Below are 26,604 nucleotides of genomic sequence, written 5' to 3'. Positions count from 1 at the left end.
GTGTGACATAAGAGGGTGCAGTGTGACATAAAAGGGTGCACTGTATGACATAAGAGGGTGTAGTGTGACATAAGAGGGTGCAATGTGTGACATAAGATGGTGTAGTGTGACATAAGAGGGTACAGTGTGACATAAGACGGTGCACTGTGTGACATAAGATGGTGTAGTGTGACATAAGTGGGTGCAGTGTGACATAAGAGGGTGCACTGTGTGACATAAGAGGGTGTAGTGTGACATAAGTGGGTGCAGTGTGACATAAGAGGGTGCACTGTGTGACATAAGATGGTGTAATGTGACATAAATGGGTGCAGTGTGACATAAGAGGGTGCACTGTGTGACATAAGATGGTGTAGTGTGACATAAGTGGGAGCAGTGTGATATAAGAGGGTGCACTGTGTGACATAAGAGGGTGCAGTGTGACATAAGAGGGTGCAGTGTGACATAAGAGGGTGCAATGTGACATAAGAGGGTACAGTGTGACATAAGACGGTGCACTGTGTGACATAAGATGGTGTAGTGTGACATAAGAGGGTGCACTGTGTGACATAAGAGGGTGCACTGTGTGACATAAGATGGTGTAGTGTGACATAAGGTGTAGTGTGACATAAGTGGGTGCAGTATGACATAAGAGGGTGCACTGTGTGACATAAGAGGGTGCAGTGTGATATAAGTGGGTGCAGTGTGACATAAGAGGGTGCAGTGTGACATAAGAGGGTTCAGTGTGACATAAGAGGGTGCAATGTGACATAAGTGGGTGCAGTGTGACATAAGAGGGTGCACTGTGTGACATAAGATGGTGTAGTGTGACATAAGATGGTGTAGTGTGACATAAGTGGGTACAGTGTGACATAAGAGGGTGCACTGTGTGACATAAGATGGTGCAGTATGACTTAATAGGGTGCAGTGTGACATAAGATGGTGTAGTGTGACATAAGTGGGCGCAGTGTGACATAAGTGGGTGTAGTGTGACATAAGAGGGTGTAGTGTGACATAAGTGGGTGCAGTGTGACATAAGTGGGTGCAATGTGACATAAGAAGGTGCAGTGTGACATAAGTGGGTGCAGTGTGAAATAAGATGGTGTAGTGTGACATAAGTGGGTGCAGTGTGACATAAGAGGGTGCACTGTGTGACATAAGAGGGTGTAGTGTGACATAAGATGGTGTAGTGTGACATAACAGGGTGCAGCGTGTGACATAAGAGGGTGCACTGTGTGACATAAAAGGGTGCACTGTGTGACATAAGAGGGTGTAGTGTGACATAAGAGGGTGTAGTGTGACATAAGTGGGTGCAATGTGTGACATAAGAGGGTGCAATGTGTGACATAAAAGGGTGAAGTGTGACATAAGAGGGTGCACTTTGTGACATAAGAGGGTGCAGTGTGACATAAGAGGGTGTAGTGTGACATAAGTGGGTGCAGTGTGACATAAGTGGGTGCAATGTGACATAAGAAGGTGCAGTGTGACATAAGTGGGTGCAGTGTGACATAAGATGGTGTAGTGTCACATAAGAGGGTGTAGTGTGACATAAGAGGGTGTAGTGTGACATAACAGGGTGCAGCGTGTGACATAAGAGGGTGCACTGTGTGACATAAAAGGGTGCACTGTGTGACATAAGATGGTGTAGTGTGACATAAGATGGTGTAGTGTGACATAAGTGGGTGCAGTGTGACATAAGAGGGTGCAGTGTGACACAAGAGGGTGCAGTGTGACATAAGTGGGTGCAGTGTGACATAAGATGGTGTAGTGTGACATAAGTGGGTGCAGTGTGACATAAGATGGTGTAGTGGGACATAAGTGGGTGCAGTGTGACATAAGAGGGTGCAGTTTGACATAAGAGGGTGTAGTGTGACATAAGATGGTGTAGTGTGACATAACAGGGTGTAGTGTGTGACATAAGAGGGTGCACTGTGTGACATAAGAGGGTGCACTGTGTGACATAAGAAGGTGCAATGTGCGACATAAGAGGGTGCAGTGTGACATAAGAGGGTGTAGTGTGACATAAGTGGGTGCACTGTGTGACATAAGAGGGTGCACTGTGTGACATAAGAGGGTGCACTGTGTGACATAAGAAAGTGCAGTGTGACATAAGACGGTGCACTGTGTGACATAAGATGGTGTAGTGTGACATAAGTGGGTGCAGTGTGACATAAGAGGGTGCACTGTGTGACATAAGAGGGTGCACTGTGTGACATAAGAGGGTGCACTGTGTGACATAAGAAGGTGCAGTGTGACATAAGAGGGTGCACTGTGTGACATAAGATGGTGTAGTGTGACATAAGTGAATGCAGTGTGACATAAGAGGGTGCACTGTGTGACATAAGATGGTGTAGTGTGACTTAAGATGGTGTAGTGTGACATAAGTGCGTGCAGTGTGACATAAAAGGGTGCACTGTGTGATATAAGATGGTGTAGTGTGACATAAGTGGGTGCAGTGTGACATAAGAGGGTACACTGTGTGACATAAGAGGGTGCAGTGTGACATAAGAGGGTGCACTGTGTGACATAAGATGGTGTAGTGTGACATAAGTGAATGCAGTGTGACATAAGAGGGTGAACTGTGTGACATAAGATGGTGTAGTGTGACTTAAGATGGTGTAGTGTGACATAAGTGCGTGCAGTGTGACATAAGAGGGTGCACTGTGTGATATAAGATGGTGCAGTGTGACATAAGTGGGTGCAGTGTGACATAAGAGGGTGCAGTGAGACATAAGAGGGTTCAGTGTGACATAAGAGGGTGCAATGTGACATAAGTGGGTGCAGTGTGACATAAGAGGGTGCACTGTGTGACATAAGATGGTGTAGTGTGACATAAGATGGTGTAGTGTGACATAAGTGGGTACAGTGTGACATAAGAGGATGCACTGTGTGACAAAAGATGGTGCAGTATGACTTAATAGGGTGCAGTGTGACATAAGATGGTGTAGTGTGACATAAGTGGGCGCAGTGTGACATAAGTGGGTGCAGTGTGACATAAGAGGGTGTAGTGTGACATAAGTGGGTGCAGTGTGACATAAGTGGGTGCAATGTGACATAAGAAGGTGCAGTGTGACATAAGTGGGTGCAGTGTGACATAAGAGGGTGCACTGTGTGACATAAGAGGGTGCAATGTGACATAAGAGGGTGTAGTGTGACATAAGATGGTGTAGTGTGACATAACAGGGTGCAGCGTGTGACATAAGAGGGTGCACTGTGTGACATAAAAGGGTGCACTGTGTGACATAAGAGGGTGTAGTGTGACATAAGAGGGTGCAATGTGTGACATAAGAGGGTGCAATGTGTGACATAAGAGGGTGAAGTGTGACATAAGAGGGTGCACTTTGTGACATAAGAGGGTGCAGTGTGACATAAGAGGGTGCAGTGTGACATAAGAAGCTGCAGTGTGACATAAGACGGTGCACTGTGTGACATAAGATGGTGTAGTGTGACATAAGAGGGTGCACTGTGTGACATAAGATGGTGTAGTGTGACATAAGTGGGTGCAGCGTGACATAAGAGGGTGCACTGTGTGACATAAGATGGTGTAGTGTGACATAAGTGGGTGCAATGTGACATAAGAGGGTGCACTGTGTGACAGAAGAGAGTGCAGTGTGACATAAGAGGGTGCAATGTGACATAAGTGGGTGCAGTGTGACATAAGAGGGTACACTGTGTGATATAAGATGGTGTAGTGTGACATAAGATGGTGTAGTGTGACATAAATGGGTGCAGTGTGACATAAGAGGGTGCACTGTGTGACATAAGATGGTGTAGTGTGACATAAGAAGGTGCAATGTGTGACATAAGTGGGTGCAGTGTGACATAACAGGGTGCAGTGTGTGACATTAGAGAGTGCAGTGTGACATAAGAGGGTGCAGTGTGACATAAGAAGGTGCAGTGTGACATAATATGGTGTAGTGTGACATATAATGGTGTAGTGTGACATAAGTGGGTGCAGTGTGACATAAGATGGTGTAGTGTGACATAAGTGGGTGCAGTGTGACATAAGAGGGTGCAGTTTGACATAAGAGGGTGTAGTGTGACATAACAGGGTGTAGTGTGTGACATAAGAGGGTGCAGTGTGACATAAGAGGGTGCACTGTGTGACATAGGGTGCACTGTGTGACATAAGATGGTGTAGTGTGACATAAGTGGGTGCAATGTGACATAAGAGGGTGCACTGTGTGACATAAGAGGGTGCAGTGTGACATAAGAGGGTGCAATGTGACATAAGAGGGTGCACTGTGTGACATAAGATGGTGTAGTGTGACATAAGGTGGTGCAGTGTGACATGAGAGTGTGCAGTGTGACATGAGAGGGTGCAGTGTGACATAAGATGGTGTAGTGTGCCATAAATGGGTGCAGTGTGACATAAGAGGGTGTACTGTGTGACATAAGTGGGTGCAGTGTGACATAACAGGGTGCACTGTGTGACATAAGAGGGTGCACTGTGTGACATAAGAGGGCGCACTGTGTGACATAAGAGGGTGCAGTGTGACATAAGAGGGTGCAATGTGACATAAGAAGGTGCAGTGTGACATAAGAGGGTGCACTGTGTGACATAAGATGTTGTAGTGTGACATAAGTGGGTGCAGTGTGACATGAGAGGGTGCAGTGTGACATGAGAGGGTGCAGTGTGACATAAGTGGGTGCAGTGTGACATAAGAGGGTGCACTGTGTGACATAAGTGGGTGCAGTGTGACATAACAGGGTGCAGTGTGTGACATAAGAGAGTGCAGTGTGACATAAGAGGGTGCAGTGTGACATAAGTGGGTGCAGTGGGACATAAGATGGTGTAGTGTGACATAAGTGGGTGCAGTGTGACATAAGATGGTGTAGTGTGACATAAGTGGGTGCAGTGTGACATAAGAGGGTGCACTGTGTGACATAAGAGGGTGTAGTGTCACATAACAGGGTGCAGTGTGTGACATAATAGCGTGCAGTGTGACATAAGAGGGTGCAGTGTGTCATAAGAGGGTGCAGTGTGTGACATAAGAGGGTGCACTGTGTGACATAAGAGGGTGCAGTGTGACATAAGAGGGTGCACTGTGTGACATAAGAGGGTGCAGTGTGACATAAGAGGGTGCAGTGTGACATAAGAAGGTGCAGTGTGCCATAAGACGGTGCACTGTGTGACATAAGATGGTGTAGTGTGACATAAGTGGGTGCAGTGTGACATAAGAGGGTGCAGTTTGACATAGGAGGGTGTAGTGTGACATAAGAGGGTGTAGTGTGACATAACAGGGTGCAGTGTGTGACATAAGAGGGTGTAGTGTGACATAAGAGGGTGCACTGTGTGACATAGGGTGCACTGTGTGACATAAGATGGTGTAGTGTGACATAAGTGGGTGCAATGTGACATAAGAGGGTGCACTGTGTGACATAAGAGGGTGACCTGTGTGACATAAGAGGGTGCAGTGTGACATAAGAGGGTGCAGTGTGACATAAGAGGGTGCAATGTGACATAAGTGGGTGCAGTGTGACATAAGAGGGTGCACTGTGTGATATAAGATGGTGTAGTGTGACATAAGATGGTGTAGTCTGACATAAGAGGGTGCACTGTGTGACATAAGATGGTGTAGTGTGACATAAGTGGGTGCAATGTGACATAAGATGGTGTAGTGTGACAAAAGTGGGTGCAGTGTGACATAAGAGGGTGCAATGTGACATAAGAAGGTGCAGTGTGACATAAGATGGTGTAGTGTGACATAAGTGGGTGCAGTGTGAAATAAGATGGTGTAGTGTGACATAAGTGGGTGCAGTGTGACATAAGAGGGTGCAGTTTGACATAAGAGGGTGTAGTGTGACATAAGAGGGTGTAGTGTGACATAACAGGGTGTAGTGTGTGACATAAGAGGGTGCACTGTGTGACATAAGAGGGTACACTGTGTGACATAAGAAGGTGCAATGTGCGACATAAGAGGGTGCAGTGTGACATAAGAGGGTGTAGTGTGACATAAGTGGGTGCAGTGTGACATAAGAGGGTGCACTGTGTGACATAAGAGGGTGCACTGTGTGACATAAGAGGGTGCACTGTGTGACATAAGAAAGTGCAGTGTGACATAAGACGGTGCACTGTGTGACATAAGATGGTGTAGTGTGACATAAGTGGGTGCAGTGTGACATAAGAGGGTGCACTGTGTGACATAAGAGGGTGCTCTGTGTGACATAAGAGGGTGCACTGTGACATAAAAAGGTGCAGTGTGACATAAGAGGGTGCACTGTGTGACATAAGATGGTGTAGTGTGACATAAGTGAATGTAGTGTGACATAAGAGGGTGCACTGTGTGACATAAGATGGTGTAGTGTGACTTAAGATGGTGTAGTGTGACATAAGTGCGTGCAGTGTGACATAAGACGGTGCACTGTGTGATATAAGATGGTGTAGTGTGACATAAGAGGGTACACTGTGTGACATAAGAGGGTGCAGTGTGACATAAGAGGATGCACTGTGTGACATAAGATGGTGTAGTGTGACATAAGTGAATGCAGTGTGACATAAGAGGGTGCACTGTGTGACATAAGATGGTGTAGTGTGACTTAAGATGGTGTAGTGTGACATAAGTGCGTGCAGTGTGACATAAGAGGGGGCACTGTGTGATATAAGATGGTGCAGTGTGACATAAGTGGGTGCAGTGTGACATAAGAGGGTGCAGTGTGACATAAGAGGGTGCAGTGTGACATAAGAGGGTGCACTGTGTGACATAAGATGGTGTAGTGTGACATAAGTGGGTGCAGTGTGACATGAGAGGGTGCAGTGTGACATAAGATGGTGTAGTGTGACATAAATGGGTGCAGTGTGACATAAGAGGGTGCACTGTGTGACATAAGTGGGTGCAGTGTGACATAACAGGGTGCAGTGTGTGACATAAGAGGGTGCACTGTGTGACATAAGAGGGTGCACTGTGTGACATAAGAGGGTGCAGTGTGACATAAGAGGGTGCAATGTGACATAAGAAGGTGCAGTGTGACATAAGAGGGTGCACTGTGTGACATAAGATGGTGTAGTGTGACATAAGTGGGTGCAGTGTGACATGAGAGGGTGCAGTGTGACTTAAGTGGGTACAGTGTGACATAAGTGGGTGCAGTGTGACATAAGAGGGTGCACTGTGTGACATAAGTGGGTGCAGTGTGACATAACAGGGTGCAGTGTGTGACATAAGAGAGTGCAGTGTGACATAAGAGGGTGCAGTGTGACATAAGTGGGTGCAGTGTGACATAAGATGGTGTAGTGTGACATAAGTGGGTGCAGTGTGACATAAGATGGTGTAGTGTGACATAAGTGGGTGCAGTGTGACATAAGAGGGTGCACTGTGTGACATAAGAGGGTGTAGTGTGAGATAAGAGGGTGTAGTGTCACATAACAGGGTGCAGTGTGTGACATAAGAGGGTGCGGTGTGACATAAGAGGGTGTAGTGTGTCATAAGAGGGTGCAGTGTGTGACATAAGAGGGTGCACTGTGTGACATAAGAGGGTGCACTGTGTGACATAAGAGGGTGCAGTGTGACATAAGAGGGTGCACTGTGAGACAGAAGAGGGTGCACTGTGTGACATAAGAGGGTGCAGTGTGACATAAGAGGGTGCAATGTGACATAAGAAGGTGCAGTGTGCCATAAGACGGTGCACTGTGTGACATAAGATGGTGTAGTGTGACATAAGATGGTGTAGTGTGACATAAGTGGGTGCAGTGTGACATAAGAGGGTGCAGTTTGACATAAGAGGGTGTAGTGTGACATAAGAGGGTGTAGTGTGACATAACAGGGTGTAGTGTGTGACATAAGAGGGTGCAGTGTGACATAAGAGGGTGCACTGTGTGACATAGGGTGCACTGTGTGACATAAGATGGTGTAGTGTGACATAAGTGGGTGCAATGTGACATAAGAGGGTGCACTGTGTGACATAAGAGGGTGCAGTGTGACATAAGAGGGTGCAATGTGACATAAGTGGGTGCAGTGTGACATAAGAGGGTGCACTGTGTGATATAAGATGGTGTAGTGTGACATAAGATGGTGTAGTGTGACATAAGAGGGTGCACTGTGTGACATAAGATGGTGTAGTGTGACATAAGTGGGTGCAATGTGACATAAGAGGGTCCACTGTGTGACATAAGAGGGTGCAGTGTGACATAAGAGGGTGCAATGTGACATAAGTGGGTGCAGTGTGACATAAGAGGGTGCACTGTGTGATATAAGATGGTGTAGTGTGACATAAGATGGTGTAGTGTGACATAAGTGGGTGCAGTGTGACATAAGTGGGTGCAGTGTGACATAAGATGGTGTAGTGTGACATAAGTGGGTGCAGTGTGACATAAGATGGTGTAGTGTGACATAAGTGGGTGCAGTGTGACATAAGAGGGTGCAGTTTGACATAAGAGGGTGTAGTGTGACATAAGATGGTGTAGTTTGACATAACAGGGTGCACTGTGTGACATAACAGGGTGCACTGTGTGACATAAGAGGGTGCACTGTGTGACATAAGAAGGTGCTATGTGCGACATAAGAGGGTGCAGTGTGACATAAGAGGGTGTAGTGTGACATAAGTGGGTGCAGTGTGACATAAGAGGGTGCACTGTGTGACATAAGAGGGTGCACTGTGTGACATAAGAGGGTGAACTGTGTGACATAAGAAAGTGCAGTGTGACATTAGACGGTGCACTGTGCGACATAGGATGGTGTAGTGTGACATAAGAGGGTGCACTGTGTGACATAAGAGGGTGCACTGTGTGACATAAGAAGGTGCAGTGTGACATAAGAGGATCACTGTGTGACATAAGATGGTGTAGTGTGACATAAGTGAATGCAATGTGACATAAGAGAGTGCACTGTGTGACATAAGATGGTGTAGTGTGACTTAAGATGGTGTAGTGTGACATAAGTGCGTGCAGTGTGACATAAGAGGGTGCATAGTGTGACATAAATGGGTGCAGTGTGACATAAGAGGGTGCACTGTGTGACATAAGTGGGTGCAGTGTGACATAACAGGGTGCAGTGTGTGACATAAGAGGGTGCACTGTGTGACATAAGAGGGTGCACTGTGTGACATAAGAGGGTGCAGTGTGACATAAGAGGGTGCAATGTGACATAAGAGGGTGCAGTGTGACATAAGAGGGTGCACTGTGTGACATAAGATGGTGTAGTGTGACATAAGTGGGTGCAGTGTGACATGAGAGGGTGCAGTGTGACATAAGAGGGTGCACTGTGTGACATAAGAGGGTGTAGTGTGAGATAAGAGGGTGTAGTGTCACATAACAGGGTGCACTGTGTGACATAAGAGGGTGCACTGTGTGACATAAGAAGGTGCAGTGTGACATAAGAGGATCACTGTGTGACATAAGATGGTGTAGTGTGACATAAGTGAATGCAATGTGACATAAGAGGGTGCACTGTGTGACATAAGATGGTGTAGTGTGACTTAAGATGGTGTAGTGTGACATAAGTGCATGCAGTGTGACATAAGAGGGTGCATAGTGTGACATAAATGGGTGCAGTGTGACATAAGAGGGTGCACTGTGTGACATAAGTGGGTGCAGTGTGACATAACAGGGTGCAGTGTGTGACATAAGAGGGTGCACTGTGTGACATAAGAGGGTGCACTGTGTGACATAAGAGGGTGCAGTGTGACATAAGAGGGTGCAATGTGACATAAGAAGGTGCAATGTGACATAAGAGGGTGCACTGTGTGACATAAGATGGTGTAGTGTGACATAAGTGGGTGCAGTGTGACATGAGAGGGTGCAGTGTGACATAAGAGGGTGCACTGTGTGACATAAGAGGGTGTAGTGTGAGATAAGAGGGTGTAGTGTCACATAACAGGGTGCAGTGTGTGACATAAGAGGGTGCAGTGTGACATAAGAGGGTGTAGTGTGTCATAAGAGGGTGCAGTGTGTGACATAAGAGGGTGCACTGTGTGAAATAAGAGGGTGCACTGTGTGACATAAGATGGTGTAGTGTGACATAAGAGGGTGCAGTGTGACATAAGAGGGTGCACTGTGTGACATAAGAGGGTGCACTGTGTGATATAAGAGGGTGCAGTGTGACATAAGAGGGTGCAATGTGACATAAGAAGGTGCAGTGTGCCATAAGACGGTGCACTGTGTGACATAAGATGGTGTAGTGTGACATAAGATGGTGTAGTGTGACATAAGTGAATGCAGTGTGACATAAGAGGGTGCACTGTGTGACATAAGATGGTGTAGTGTGACATAAGATGGTGTGGTGTGACATAAGTGGGTGCAGTGTGACATAAGATGATGTAGTGTGACATAAGTGGGTGCAGTGTGACATAAGAGGGTGCAGTGTGTGACAGAAGAGGGTGCAGTGTGACATAAGAAGGTGCAGTGTGACATAAGAGGGTGCACTTTGTGACATAAGATGGTGTTGTGTGACATAAGTGGGTGCAGTGTGACATGAGAGGGTGCAGGGTGACATGAGAGGGTGTAGGGTGACATGAGAGGGTGCAGGGTGACATAAGTGGGTGCAGTGTGACATAAGAGGGTGCACTGTGTGACATAAGAGGGTGTACTGTGACATAAGAGGGTGAAATGTGTAACATAAGAGGGTGCAGTATGACTTAAGAGGGTGCAGTGTGACATAAGATGGTGTAGTGTAACATAACAGGGTGCAGTGTGTGACATAAGATGGTGCACTGTGTGAAATAAGAGGGGGAAGTGTGACATAAGGGGGTGTAGTGTGACATAAGAGGGTGCAATGTGTGACATAAGAGGGTGCAATGTGACATAAGAGGGTGCAATGTGACATAAGAGGGTGCAGTGTGACATAAGAAGGTGCAGTGTGACATAAGAGGGTGCACTGTGTGACATAAGATGGTGTATTGTGACATAAGTGGGTGCAGTGTGACATAAGAGGGTGCATTGTGTGACATAAGATGGTGTAGTGTGACATAAGATGGTACAGTGTGACATAAGATGGTGCAGTGTGACATAAGAGGGTGCAGTGTAACATAACGGTGCAGTGTGACATAAGAGGGTGCACTGTTTGACATAAGAGGGTGCACTGTGTGACATAAGAGGGTGTAGTGTGACAAAACAGGGTGCAGTGTGACATAACAGGGTGCAGTGTGACATAAGAGGGTGCAGTGTGTCATAAGAGGGTGTAGTGTGACATAAGAGGGTGCAATGTGTGACGTAAGAGGGTTCAGTGTGACATAAGAGGGTGCACTGTGTGACATAAGAGGGTGCAGTGTGACATAAGAGGGTGTAGTGTGACATAAGAGGGTGCAGTGTGACATAAGAGGGTGCATTGTGACATAAGAGGGTGTAGTGTGCCATAAGTGGGTGCAGTGTGACATAAGAGGGTGCACTGTGTGACATAAAAGGGTGCAGTGTGAAATAAGAGGGTGTAGTGTGACATCACATGGTGTAGTGTTACATAACAGGGTGCAGTGTGTGACATAAGAGGGTGCACTGTGTGACATAAGAGGGTGCACTGTGTGACATAGGAGGGTGTAGTGTGACATAAGAGGGTGCAATGTTTGACATAAGAGGGTGCAGTCTGACATAACGGTGCAGTGTGATATAAGAGGGTGCAATGTGACATAAAAGGGTGCACTGTGTGACAAAAGAGGGTGCAGTGTGACATAAGAGGCTGCAGTGTGACGTAACGGTGCAGTGTGACATAAGAGGGTGCATTGTGACATAGGATGGTGCAGTGTGACAAAAGAGGGTGCAGTGTGACATAACGGTGTAATGTGACATACGAGGGTGCAGTGTGACATAAGTGGGTGCAGTGTGAAATAAGAGGGTGCACAGTGTGACATAAGAGCGTGCAGTGTGACATAAGAGGGTGCAGTGTGACATAACGGTGCAGTGTGACATAAGAGGGTACAGTGTGACATAAGAGGGTGTAGTGTTACATAAGAGAGTGCAGTGTGACATAAGAGGGTGCAGTGTGACATAAGTGGGTGCAGTGTGACATAAGAGGGTGCAGAGTGACATAAGAGGGTGCAGTGTGACATAAGATGGTGCAGTGTGACATAAGAGGGTGCAGTGTGACATAACGGTGCAGTGTGACATAAAAGGGTGCAGTGTGACATAAGATGGTGCAGTGTGACCTAAGAGGATGCAGTGTGACCTAAGTGGGTGCAGTGTGACATAAGAGGGTGCAGTGTGACATAAGGGGGTGTAGTGTAACATAATAGGAAGCAGTGTGACATAACAGTGCAGTGTGACATAAGATGGTGCAATGTGACATAAGAGGGTGTAGTGTGACATAAGATGGTGTACTGTGACATAACAGGGTGCAGTGTGTGACATTAGAGGGTGCAGTGTGACATAAGAGGGTGCACTGTGTGACATAAGATGGTGTAGTGTGACATAAGATGGTGTGGTGTGACATAAGTGGGTGCAGTGTGACATAAGATGATGTAGTGTGAAATAAGTGGGTGCAGTGTGACATAAGAGGGTGCAGTGTGTGACAGAAGAGGGTTCAGTGTGACATAAGAAGGTGCAGTGTGACATAAGAGGGTGCACTTTGTGACATAAGATGGTGTTGTGTGACATAAGTGGGTGCAGTGTGACATAAGAGGGTGCAGGGTGACATGAGAGGGTGTAGGGTGACATGAGAGGGTGCAGGGTGACATAAGTGGGTGCAGTGTGACATAAGAGTGTGCACTGTGTGACATAAGAGGGTGTACTGTGACATAAGAGGGTGAAATGTGTAACATAAGAGGGTGCAGTATGACTTAAGAGGGTGCAGTGTGACATAAGATGGTGTAGTGTGACATAAGATGGTGTAGTGTGACATAACAGGGTGCAGTGTGTGACATAAGATGGTGCACTGTGTGAAATATGAGGGGGAAGTGTGACATAAGGGGGTGTAGTGTGACATAAGAGGGTGCAATGTGTGACATAAGAGGGTGCAATGTGACATAAGAGGGTGCAATGTGACATAAGAGGGTGCAGTGTGACATAAGAAGGTGCAGTGTGACATAAGAGGGTGCACTGTGTGACATAAGATGGTGTAGTGTGACATAAGTGGGTGCAGTGTGACATAAAAGGGTGCATTGTGTGACATAAGATGGTGTAGTGTGACATAAGATGGTGCAGTGTGACATAAGAGGGTGCAGTGTAACATAACGGTGCAGTGTGACATAAGAGGGTGCACTGTTTGACATAAGAGGGTGCACTGTGTGACATAAGAGGGTGTAGTGTGACAAAACAGGGTGCAGTGTGACATAACAGGGTGCAGTGTGACATAAGAGGGTGCAGTGTGTCATAAGAGGGTGTAGTGTGACATAAGAGGGTGCAATGTGTGACGTAAGAGGGTTCAGTGTGACATAAGAGGGTGCACTGTGTGACATAAGAGGGTGCAGTGTGACATAAGAGGGTGTAGTGTGACATAAGAGGGTGCAATGTGTGACATAAGAGGGTGCAGTGTGACATAAGAGGGTGCATTGTGACATAAGAGGGTGTAGTGCGACATAAGTGGGGGCAGTGTGACATAAGAGGGTGTACTGTGTGACATAAAAGGGTGCAGTGTGAAATAAGAGGGTGTAGTGTGACATCACATGGTGTAGTGTTACATAACAGGGTGCAGTGTGTGACATAAGAGGGTGCACTGTGTGACATAAGAGGGTGCACTGTGTGACATAGGAGGGTGTAGTGTGACATAAGAGGGAGCAATGTTTGAGATAAGAGGGTGCAGTCTGACATAACGGTGCAGTGTGATATAAGAGGGTGCAATGTGACATAAAAGGGTGCACTGTGTGACAAAAGAGGGTGCAGTGTGACATAAGAGGGTGCAGTGTGACATAACGGTGCAGTGTGACATAAGATGGTGCAGTGTGACATAAGAGGCTGCAGTGTGACGTAACGGTGTAGTGTGACATACGAGGGTGCAGTGTGACATAAGTGGGTGCAGTGTGACATAAGAGGGTGCACAGTGTGACATAAGAGGGTGCAGTGTGACATAAGAGGGTGCAGTGTGACATAACGGTGCAGTGTGACATAAGAGGGTGCAGTGTGACATAAGAGGGTGCAGTGTGACATAAGTGGGTGCAGTGTGACATAAGAGGGTGCAGTGTGACATAAGATGGTGCAGTGTGACATAAGAGGGTGCAGTGTGACATAACGGTGCAGTGTGACATAAGAGGGTGCAGTGTGACATAGGATGGTGCAGTGTGACAAAAGAGGGTGCAGTGTGACATAACGGTGTAGTGTGACATACGAGGGTGCAGTGTGACATAAGTGGGTGCAGTGTGACATAAGAGGGTGCACAGTGTGACATAAGAGGGTGCAGTGTGACATAAGAGGGTGCAGTGTGACATAACGGTGCAGTGTGACATAAGAGGGTGCAGTGTGACATAAGAGGGTGCAGTGTGACATAAGTGGGTGCAGTGTGACATAAGAGGGTGCAGTGTGACATAAGATGGTGCAGTGTGACATAAGAGGGTGCAGTGTGACATAACGGTGCAGTGTGACATAAAAGGGTGCAGTGTGACATAAGATGGTGCAGTGTGACATAAGAGGGTGCAGTGTGACATAACGGTGCAGTGTGACATAAGTGGGTGCAGTGTGACATAAGAGGGTGTAGTGTTACATAAGAGGGTGCAGTGTGACATAAGTGGGTGCAGTGTGACATAAGAGGGTGCAGTGTGACATAAGAGGGTGCAGTGTGACATAAGAGGGTGCAGTGTGACATAACGGTGCAGTGTGACATAAAAGGGTGCAGTGTGACATAAGATGGTGCAGTGTGACATAAGAGGATGCAGTGTGACCTAAGTGGGTGCAGTGTGACATAAGAGGGTGCAGTGTGACATAAGGGGGTGTAGTGTAACATAATAGGATGCAGTGTGACATAACAGTGCAGTGTGACATAAGATGGTGCAATGTGACATAAGAGGGTGCAGTGTGACATAAGATGGTGTACTGTGACATAACAGGGTGCAGTGTGTGACATTAGAGGGTGCAGTGTGACATAAGGGGGTGCACTGTGTGACATAAGAGGGTGCAATGTTTGACATAAGAGGGTGCAGTGTGACATAAGAGGGTGCAGTCTGACATAACGGTGCAGTATGACATAAGAGGGTGCAGTGTGACATAAGAGGGTGCAATGTGACATAAGACGGTGCACTGTGTAACATAAGAGGGTGCAGTGTGACATAAGAGGGTGCTGTGTGACATAACGGTGTAGTGTGACATAAGAGGGTGCAGTGTGACATAAGAATGTGCAGAGTGACATAAATGCGTGCAGTGTGACATAAGAGGGTGCAAAGTGTGACATAAGAGGGTACAGTGTGACATAAGAGGGTGCAGTGTGACATAACGGTGTAGTGTGACATTAGAGGGTGCAGTGTGACATAAGATGGTGTAGTGTTACATAAGAGGGTGCTGTGTGACATAAGATGGTGCAGTGTGACATAAGAGGGTGCAGTGTGACATAAGTGGGTGCAGTGTGACATAAGATGGTGTAGTGTGACAAAAGATGGTGCAGTGTGACATAAGAGGGTGCAGTGGGAAATAACAGTGTAGTGTGACATAAGATGGTGTAGTGTGACAAAACAGGGTGCAGTGTGTGACATAAGAGGGTGCAGTGTGACATAAGAGGGTGCACTGTGTGACATAAGAGGGTGAAGTGTGACATAAGGGGGTGTAGTGTGACATAAGAGGGTGGAATGTGTGACATAAGAGGGTGCAGTGTGACATAAGAGGGTGCAGTGTGACATAAGTGGGTGCAGTGTGACATAAGATGGTGTAGTGTTACATAAGATGGTGCAGTGTGACATAAGTGGGTGCAGTGTGACATAAGATGGTGCAGTGTGACATAAGAGGGTGCGGTGTGACATAACGGTGCAGTGTGACATAAGAGGGTGCAGGGTGACATAAGATGGTGCAGTGTGACATAAGATGGTGTAGTGTGACATAAGATGGTGCAGTGAGACATAACGGTGCAGTGTAACATAAGATGGTGTAGTGTGACATAACAGGGTGCAGTGTGTGACATAAGAGGGTGCACTGTGTGACATAAGAGGGTGCACTGTGTGACATAAGAGGGTGAAGTGTGACATAAGGGGATGTAGTGTGACATAAGGGGGTGTAGTGTGACATAAGAAGGTGCAATGTGTGACATAAGAGGGTGCAGTGTGACATAAGAGGGTGCAGTGTGACATAAGAGGGTGCAGTGTGACATAAGTGGGTGCAGTGTGACATAAAAAGGTGCACTGTGTGACATAAGATGGTGTAGTGTGACATAAGAGGGTGTAGTGTGACATAACGGTGCAGTGTGACATAAGAGGGTGCACTGTTTGACATAAGAGGGTGCACTGTGTGACATAAGAGGGTGCAGTGTGACATAAGATGGTGTAGTGTGACATAACAGGGTGCAGTGTGACATAAGAGGGTGTAGTGTGACATAAGTGGGTGCAATGTGTGACGTAAGAGGGTTCAGTGTGACATAAGAGGGTGCACTGTGTGACATAAGAGGGTGCAGTGTGACATAAGAGGGTGCAATGTGTGACATAAGAGGGTGCAGTGTGACATAAGAGGGTGCATTGTGACATAAGATGGTGTAGTGTGACATAAGTGGGTGCAGTGTGACATAAGAGGGTGTACTGTGTGACATAAAAGGGTGCAGTGTGAAATAAGAGGGTGTAGTGTGACATCACGTGGTGTAGTGTTACATAACAGGGTGCAGTGTGTGACATAAGATGGTGCAGTGTGACATAAGATGGTGCAGTGTGACATAACGGTGTAGTGTGACATAAGAGGGTGCAGTGTGACATAAGAGGGTGCAGTGTGACATAAGTGGGTGCAGTGTGACATAAGAGGGTGTAGTGTGACATCACATGGTGTAGTGTTACATAACAGGGTGCAGTGTGACATAAGAGGGTGCACTGTGTGACATAAGAGGGTGTAGTGTGACATAAGAGGGTGCAATGTTTGACATAAGAGGGTGGAGTGTGACATAAGAGGGTGCAGTCTGACATAACGGTGCAGTGTGACATAAGAGGGTGCAATGTGACATAAGAGGGTGCACTGTGTGACATAAGTGGGTGCAGTGTGACATAAGATGGTGTAGTGTGACATAAGATGGTGCAGTGTGACATAAGAGGGTGCAGTGTGACATAAGTGGTTGCAGTGTGACATAAGAGGGTGCAGTGAGACATAACGGTGCAGTGTGACATAAGATGGTGCAGTGTGACATAAGAGGGTGCAGTGGGATATAACGGTGCAATGTGTGACATAAGATGGTGCAATGTGACATAAGAGGGTGCAATGTGACATAAGATGGTGTAGTGTGACATAAAATGGTGTAGTGTGACATAAGAAGGTGCAGTGTTACATAAGAGGGTGCAGTGTGACATAAGAGGGTGTAGTGTGACATAAGAGGGTGCAGTATGACATAAGAGGGTGCAGTGTGACGTAAGATGGTGTAGTGTGACATAAGATGGTGTAGTGTGACATTAGAAGGTGCAGTGTGACATAAGAGGTTGCAGTGTGACATAAGAGGGTGTAGTGTGACATAAGAGGGTGCATAGTGACATAACGGTGTAGTGTGACATAAGAGGGTGCAGTGTGACATAAGATGGTGCAGTGTGACATAAGAGGGTGCAATGTGACATAAGAGGGTGCAGTGACATAAGATGGTGCAGTGTGACATAAGAGGGTGCACTGTGTAACATAAGATGGTGTAGTGTGACATAAGTGGGTGCATTGTGACATAAGAGGGTGCACTGTGTGACATAAGATGGTGTAGTGTGACATAAGAGGGTGTAGTGTGACATAAGAGGGTGCAATGTGTGACATAAGTGGGTGCAGTGTGACATAAGATGGTGCAGTGTGACATAAGAGGGTGCAATGTGACATAAGAGGGTGCAGTGACATAAGATGGTGCAGTGTGACATAAGAGGGTGCACTGTGTAACATAAGATGTTGTAGTGTGACATAAGATGGTGTAGTGTGACATAAGTGGGTGCATTGTGACATAAGAGGGTGCACTGTGTGACATAAGATGGTGTAGTGTGACATAAGAGGGTGTAGTGTGACATAAGAGGGTGCAATGTGTGACATAAGTGGGTGCAGTGTGACATAAGAGGGTGCAGTGTGACATAAGAGGGTGTAGTGTGACATAAGATGGTGTATTGTTACATAAGAGGGTGCAGTGTGTGACATAAGAGGGTGTAGTGTGACATAAGATGGTGTATTGTTACATAAGAGGGTGCAGTGTGTGACATAAGAGGGTGCAGTGTGACATAAGAGGGTTCAATGTGTGACATAAGAGGGTTCACTGTGTGACATAAGAGGGTGCAGTGTGACATAAGATCTTGCAGTGTGACATAAGATGGTGTAGTGTGACATAAGAGGGTGCACTGTGTAACATAAGATGGTGTAGTGTGACATAAGAGGGTGTAGTGTGACATAAGAGGGTGCAATGTGTGACATAAGAGGGTGCAATGTGACATAAGAGGGTGCAGTGTGACATATGAGGGTGCAGTGTGACATAAGAGGGTGCAATGTGACATAAGAGGGTGCAGTGACATAAGAGGGTGCAGTGTGACATAAGAGGGTGCACTGTGTAACATAAGATGTTGTAGTGTGACATAAGATGGTGTAGTGTGACATAAGTGGGTGCATTGTGACATAAGAGGGTGCACTGTGTGACATAAGATGGTGTAGTGTGACATAAGAGGGTGCAGTGTGACATAAGAGGGTGCAATGTGTGACATAAGTGGGTGCAGTGTGACATAAGAGGGTGCAATGTGACATAAGAGGGTGCAGTGTGACATAAGATGGTGCAGTGTGACATAAGAGGGTGCAATGTGACATAAGAGGGTGCAGTGACATAAGATGGTGCAGTGAGATAAGATGGTGCAGTGTGACATAAGAGGGTGCACTGTGTAACATAAGATGTTGTAGTGTGACATAAGATGGTGTAGTGTGACATAAGTGGGTGCACTGTGTGACATAAGATGGTGTAGTGTGACATAAGAGGGTGCAATGTGACATAAGAGGGTGCAGTGTGACATAAGAGGGTGCAGTGTGACATAAGAGGGTGTAGTGTGACATAAGTGGGTGCAGTGTGACATAAGATGGTGTAGTGTGACATAAGATGGTGCAGTTTGACATAAGATGGTGCAGTGTGACATAAGAGGGTGCAGTGTGACATAATGGTGCAGTGTGACATAATGGTGCAGTGTGACATAAGAGGATGCAGTGTGACATAACGGTGTAGTGTGACATAAGAGGGTGAAATGTGACATAAGATGGTGTAGTGTGACATAAGAGGGTGCAATGTGACATAATATGGTGTAGTGTGACATAAGAAGTTGCAGTGTTACATAAGAGGGTGCAGTGTGACATAAGAGGGTGCAATGTGACATAAGAGGGTGCACTGTGTGACATAAGAGGGTGTAGTGTGACATAAGAGGGTGCACTGTGTGACATAAGTTGGTGCAGTGTGACATAAGAGGGTGCAGTGTGACATAAGATGGTGTAGTGTGACATAAGAGGGTGCAGTGTGACATTAGAGGGTGCAGTATGACATAAGATGGTGTAGTGTGACATAAGAGGGTGCAGTGTGACATAAGAGGGTGCAGTATGACATAAGAGGATGCAATGTGACATAACGGTGCAGTGTGACATAAGGGGGTGCAGTGTGACATAAGAGGGTGCATTGTGACATAAGATAGTGTAGTGTGACATAAGAGGTAAGGATTCTGTCTTTGAACCTCTATATACCCCTGCCTATACCTTCTAATATCCTGCCTATAAACCTCTAAGGATGGCGCCAATTTGTGTACGCAGCCATACAGTAAATAAAGACTCCATACCTAGAACCTGTGGTTCCAAAGCACAAAGTATTATTCAAGTAAAAGTACAGCAGTTACACGCTATGATCCTCATATAATCTTAGCGCAAAGAGATTATACAGACCCAAGTACAATTATACATACGTAGCGCTCTCTGGTCCAGATGTTAGGCATCAGCAAGAAACCCCTTGTCAATCAGCATTCAGCACGAAGACTAGCAACCCAGGGTCAGAGCACACATATTTATACCCCCCAGGAATAAACAACACAATAGAGAAGTTTGTTGCTAATACCATTGGTCCTAAAGGAGAGGGCATATGTTACAAGGCATTTAACAGGTTGGTTCAAATAGACACAATCCAGCCTCTAACAACTGGTGGTCTCTGGTTTCCCGCCTCATGCAAATCCTAACAGTTGTTCATATAATGTACATTTTGTTGCTTGAAGTCTCTGCGGTCCATAAGTTGAGAATGCATGTTGCGATCTCTCCATCGATACTGTTGAGAGAGTACGCATCAGTACAATACCAGACATGGCTTACTTATCACGTATAAAACCTTAGTTATGAAATAACCTTTATTTCCTAGCAATGATAATAAATGTGCATACTTGAATCTTATACCTTAAAGCTTATGGAACCTTGTATGTGAATATGTAATGTGTGAGTATGTGGGGTTTGATGTAAAGACGCTAGTTAACTTGGGGCAGATGCGTGTGCATGGAGCTAATATTCAGCGTTTTCATACAGGGTCTTATGCATTCGCTAATATGCGACTAGTTAACAGCGCAATTGTGCGTATTTATGTGTGTATGAGAAATGGTGCACTTAAATCTCACTTAAACTAAGTGAACACCTAGCAGTGTAGAATGCTGAGCCTTATAGTTCCATGACTAGCTCATGCCCCAGCAGCCCCCATCATTTTCAGGCTCCAAAATACTCCAAAATTGTTCTCCCAGGGCCTGTGTAGATGCAAATTAGCACAGCTACAAGACCCAAACCTCAGATAACACTCTTGGCTTTGAAGGTATTTTATTGTAGGAAGCAGGGTCGGGTCCAGGGGTCAGAGCACCCTGTGCCGGCCCATGATATGGCGCCCTCTCATTTTTGGGACATGCTAATTACCATAGGCCCCACCCCCTATGTGACGTTATTTGGAGGCGTGCCCGCATGGCATGCCCCCAAATAACGTCAGGCTGGGGGCAAAGCCCAGCAATCCGTCACCTGCTGGGCTTCCCCCAGCCCTCTTCCGTCAGCGCCCGGCATCCATTCACACTCCGCGCGTCCGGCACCGCCGCACAGCTGCGGCGGTGGGGGTCCCCAACCTCCCAATTAGACCACCCACGGGCCACTTCGGCCCGCGGATGGAGCAGCGGGACAGTACTGAAATCGGGTGCTGGGGAAGGGTGCCGCCCTCTAGGGGTGGCGCCCTTGTGCGACCGCACTGGTCGAACACCCCTAGAACCGGCCCTGGTAGGAAGCCTGCTAATGTAAGGTGCTACAAACGACCCTCTTGCTGTATTCGAGCAGGGCCACCTGGAGTGAGAGCAGACGTTATGTCCATGAAGCTTGTCTTCACAGGCTAGTTGTCACGTGGCCATTTGCTCTGTTTAGCTAATGCAATCCAATTTTGACTTACTGTACAGCCATTTCTGAAATATATCCTTTAGGGGAATTATAATAATACACACACTTTGTCCAGAGCACCCAAACTACGTAAAGTCATGAAATGGGCTTTTGATGAATTGCCATAACTTATGGCGATGGTCACAGATGCAATCACATGATGCTAATACTAATATCGCCACATGTACTAAAGTGTGAGTTTATCTAAAATGGCGCTTAGGCGGCCATTCGCAAAAAGGGCGTCTTGCGATCTCATTTCCAAGATGGCGTCTTGCGGCCAGTCGCAAGATGGCATCGCTGCGATCCACTTTTAAACTGATCTTGTCTCAGCCAATTATCCTGCTTCGACAGAGGGTGCAGTGTGACATAACGGTGCAGTGTGACATAAGAGGGTGCAGTGTGACATAAGAAAGTGCGGTGTGACATAAGATGGTGTAGTGTGACATCAGATGTCCTGGATTCTTCTCGTCTCCATTGCTGAGGAATAAGTTCAGGGTTTTTGCAGAGAGGAGGAGCATCAGCATTGGCTTCTAAGTGAATGGAGCTATAACAACTATGGGCTCGATCCAATTAGGTGCGAATTGCAAGTAGAGAGTTTGTTTCTTTAAACTCACACACTTCGCTGTGAAGCGCGCTCCCGACAATTCTCCAATCCAATTAAAAATGCCTATTCACACTACACGCAGCGGAGGGGTGCGAATTGACTGCCAAATTAGATTTGCGAGAAATGCAGGAAAATGTGGGGAGACCATCCTGGACCCCCCAAAATGGATAATTTTGTTTGCAGGATTGTATAGAAGGCTGTTTGTGGGCATTAGGAAGGTACTATAAGTTTTGAAATGGTGTCAAATGGCTGATTTGTGCTTTTTATAATTTAAATGCAAGAAAATGTTAAAAAGTAAACTTTTTTGTTTAATCTCAAATGAATTAAACAAAAAATGCAAACAAAACTAGGAAAAAGGGTGATTTTGGGGTCATTTGAGGGCACCTTGAAAAATGGAAAACAAATTATAAAAACAGTAATTTTTCAACTAAAAAATTATTGTAATTAAATTTGGGGTGCCTAAACTAACAAAAAAGTTGATTTTGGGGTAATTTGAGGACATTTTTTTTTTTTTACCTAAAAAAATGACATGTAGTTATTGGACTAAATAAGCTAATTAGAAACTTCCAATTGCCTAATTGGTCATTAGGGGGGGGGGTGTCCAATGGGTTCAGCACAGTGTCCCCACATTTTAACCTTAAAATAAGGATTTTCCTTTCCATCTCTCATCCTCAGGGAGGTGCGAGTGGAAACTTGCGAATTCAGGCCCTGATTCAGAGCCGGAAGCTCTGACAGAGCGCTCGCTCTGAATCAGGGCCGTCCCTTCTCCTTTTTGGAGCGGCCTCCTGGCCGCTCGCATAGCTGTGGGTGGCCACCCACAGCGATAGCGAGCGGCCAAAATGATGGTCTTGACCATCGCGACCATCGGGCTTGCGACGAGACCCTGCGGTAGGGTCTCGCTGCCGCAAGCCCTGGAGTGCTTTTGGCTCTATTAGAGCCAAAAGCACTCCCACTGACATCACTAGTGATGTCAGTGGGGCCGGCCCCAGGCGGTAGGCGTTCCCATGGGAACGCCTCCGTCTAAGCAGCCATGCCCCTGGCACGCCCACCAAACTGGGCGTGCTGTCAATCACCATCGACAGCACGCCCCCTTTGGTGCGAGACCCATAACGATGGCTTGGCCGTCGTTATTCGGGTCTTGCGCATGCGCACGACGGAGCCGGCTCCCTCGTGCGCATGTGCACTTGGGCAACATCGACCCGCTTGCGATCGCTCAGCGCTTGCGAGCGGGTCTGAATCAGGCCCTCAGTCTGACTGTTTCAGTGCGAGTTACTAATTGGATTGCAAAATGAATTCGCTAGGCGAATTCAAAGTGAAAATCGCGACTCGCACCTCGCACCCCGCAATTCGCACCTAATAGGATTGACCTATATGAGTATGGGAAATGTGTGAACATGTAAGTCGGTGTAAAGGCAAATTCCTATGGTACAATGTCTATAGGTTATTGTTGCCTGGTATTGAGTACATGGTTATTTAATGATGTAAACATTACGTGTATGTAGTGTATTGTCTCCTACCACTATATATTTTCTCCCCGCAGGTGGAACTAACCGGAAATAGCATCTATGAGTATATCCATCCTTCAGATCATGATGAGATGACGGCAGTACTGACAGCTCACCAGCCCCTACACCCGCACTTACTCCAAGGTACTTTTCTTACCCAGTGCTTGTGTTAGAGTATTTATTACACAGCAGGATATCTGTATATTGAGGTTTGAGCCAGCACTGAGCGTTGAAACATCTAAACAGCTCATTCTGTATTAAGTGTTTAACATTTAACATTAGACAGCCTCTGTCTGTCCAGAATCTTCTGATTGTCCTGGTCTTTGGGAAGCCTCAGGTTGCATAGGGCAGAGGTTCCCAAACGTGGTCCTCAAGGCTCCCCAACAGTTTAGGTTTTATGGTTGAGCACAAGTGTTAAATCAAATTGACTGAGCTACTAATTAAGTCACCTGTGCTCAACCATGGATATCGCTAAAACCTGAACTGTTGCCTTGAGGACCGCGTTTGGGAAACTCTGCTCTAGGGGGAGATTTATTAACTAGCCATTCAGAGGTGTCACCAGGTCTGGTGACACCCGGTGCGCACTCTAGATACCCCTGCACACACACCCCGCGCTTGGTCAAAAAGGGGCATGGCCTAAATAAAAGTGGTGTCATTGTGACTCCATCTCCTTGTCTATCGTTGATTTTCATTCACACCAGTAATTCCTTGACTTTGGATATCTTTAGGTTCACTGAGTGCAATATTTGCAAATTCCTCATATCATCTCCTTGGTGGCTTTCCATTATTTGATCTCACAGAAGTTTTTGTCTGTGTTTGAATGTCCACACTGGTAGCCTCTGGTTCAGATATGTCTCCAGCTGCTGGCATATTCAGTGACACATACTTGTACAGCATTTCCAACTCCAACGTTTCTTTAAGTGGTGCTGTTTCTTGTAATATAGCTTCTCTTGACAAGACAAGCTTTCACACTGTCTGATGTATTTGGATTCCAGAGTCTGTATCCTTTACTCTGATGGCAGTAACCAATCATGATACACTTCATTGACTTTGAATCTAGGTTGCGTCTTTCTTTGTGTTTGGGTACATAGGCAGTACTCCCAAAAACTCTAGGATGTTTGACACTTGATTTTCCTCCTGACCACACTTCCATTGGTACTTTGTCTTTTAAGGCAACTGTGGGAGCACAATTCTTCAGATAGACTACTGAGGACACTGCTTCCCCCAAAAAACACTTGTTTAGGCCTGCTTTTAGAATACAAGGCTCTCCACACTAATGTGTGATTTGCACGCTTACTTACACCATTCGCTCTGGCATATATGCAGTTGTCCTTTGTTTCCTAATTCCATGCTTGTATAGGAAGATTCCACATCTTTGTTTAGATATTCTCCTCCATTTTCAGATCTCAAGATTCTCAGTCCACAGGAAAGGCTGATATTAGAATGGTGGATGGGGTAAGCCCTAGGTAATGCATAGGCCAACAGTAAGCCCATCAGACCACTGGAATAGCTAATATTAGAATGTTGGGAAGGGAGCACCAGGTATCTCAAACTTCATCAGAGAGACCAACAGACCGCAGGAATGGCTGTTATTAGAATGGTGGAAGAAGGAAGTCTCAGGTTACTCACAGTTCATCATAGAGACCATCAGACCATGGGAACATCTGATATTAAAATGGTGGAAAGAGGAAGCACCATGTAATTCACAGTTCATCAGAGAGACTATCAGACCACAGGAATGGCTAATATTAGAATGGTGGAAGGAGAAAGCCCCAGATTACTCATAGTTCATCAGTTAGACCATCAGACTGTGGGAAGGGTTGATGTTAGAATGGTGGAAGAAAGAAGCCCCAGGTAACTCACAGGCCATCAGAGAGACCATCAGACCATGGGAAGGGCTGATATTAAAATGGTGGAAGGATGAAGCCCCAGATTAGTCACAGGCCATCAGAGTGACCATCAGACTGTGGGAATGGATGATAATACATTGGTAGAATGATGAAGCCCCAGGTAACTCACAGGCCATCAGAGAATCCATTAGACCACAGGCAGGGATGATAGTAGAATGGTGGAAGGAGGAAGCACCATGTAACTCACAGTTCATCAGAGAGACCATCAGACAGTGTGAAAGGCTGATATTAGAATGGTGGAAGGAGGAATCCCCAGGTTATTCATAGGCAATCAGTGAGACCATCTGACCACTGGAATGGCTGATATAAGAATAGTAGAAGGAGGAAACTACAAGTTATTCATAAGCCATCTGAGAGACTATCAAACTGCAGGAATGACTGATTGTTGGAAGGAGGAAGCCTCAAGTTACTCACAGTTCATCAGACCATGGGAAGGGCTGATATTAGAATGATGGAGGGAGTAAGCCTCAGGATACTCACAGATAATAAAAAACACCATCAGACCCGCGGGAATGGCTGATATTAGAATGTGCCCCAGGTTACTCATGGTTCATCACAGAGACCATCAGACCATGGGAAGGGCTGATATAAGAATGGTGGAAGGAGGAAGTCCCAGGTAACTCAGAGTTAATCAGATAGATCATCAGACTGCAGGAATGGCTGTTATTAGAATGTTGCAAGGAGGAAGCCCCAGGTGACTCACCGTTCATCAGAGGAACCATCAGTCCATGTGAACAGCTGATTTTAGAATGGTGGAAGGAGGAAGCCCCAGGATACTCACAGGTCATCAGAAAGATCTTTAGACTGCGGGGATGGTTGAGATTAGAATGGTGGAAGGAGGAAGCTGCAAGTTACTTACAGACCATCACATCAGAAAGATCACTAGACAACGGGAATGGATGATATTAGAATGCTGGAAGGAGGAAGTCCAAGGTAACTCACAGGCCATCAGAGACACCATCAGACTGTGGGAAGGGCTGATATTAGTATGGTGGCAGGAGGAAGCCCCAGGTCACTCGGGTTCTGGACTATAGATATACAATAAACTCACAGCTCATCAGACTGACCTTTAGACAGTAGGAATGGCTGATATTACAATGGTGGAAGGAGAAAGCCCCAGATAACTCATGGGCCAATAGAGAAACCATCACACTGTGGGAACAGCTGATATTAGTATGGTGGCAGGAGGAAGCCCCAGGTCACTCGGGTTCTGGACTATAG

General features: G+C 46.3%; 1 protein-coding gene across 1 annotated transcript in view; it reads left to right on the top strand.

The window, feature by feature from the left end:
• SIM2 (SIM bHLH transcription factor 2) overlaps positions 1–26,604 on the top strand; it is a 194,955-nt gene that overhangs the window by 99,897 nt on the left and 68,454 nt on the right. The window contains exon 4 of the mRNA XM_088443125.1: positions 23,509–23,617. Within this exon, the coding sequence (XP_088299251.1) occupies positions 23,509–23,617 (109 nt within the window). The remainder of the gene's footprint in view (positions 1–23,508; positions 23,618–26,604) is intronic.

The sequence above is a fragment of the Taudactylus pleione genome, unplaced genomic scaffold, assembly GCF_031769625.1.
Source record: "Taudactylus pleione unplaced genomic scaffold, aTauple2 ptg000327l, whole genome shotgun sequence".
NCBI classification, from domain to species: Eukaryota; Metazoa; Chordata; class Amphibia; order Anura; family Myobatrachidae; genus Taudactylus; species Taudactylus pleione.
Note: the sequence above shows the minus strand (reverse complement) of the source record. Positions and strands in the feature narration are given on the sequence as shown.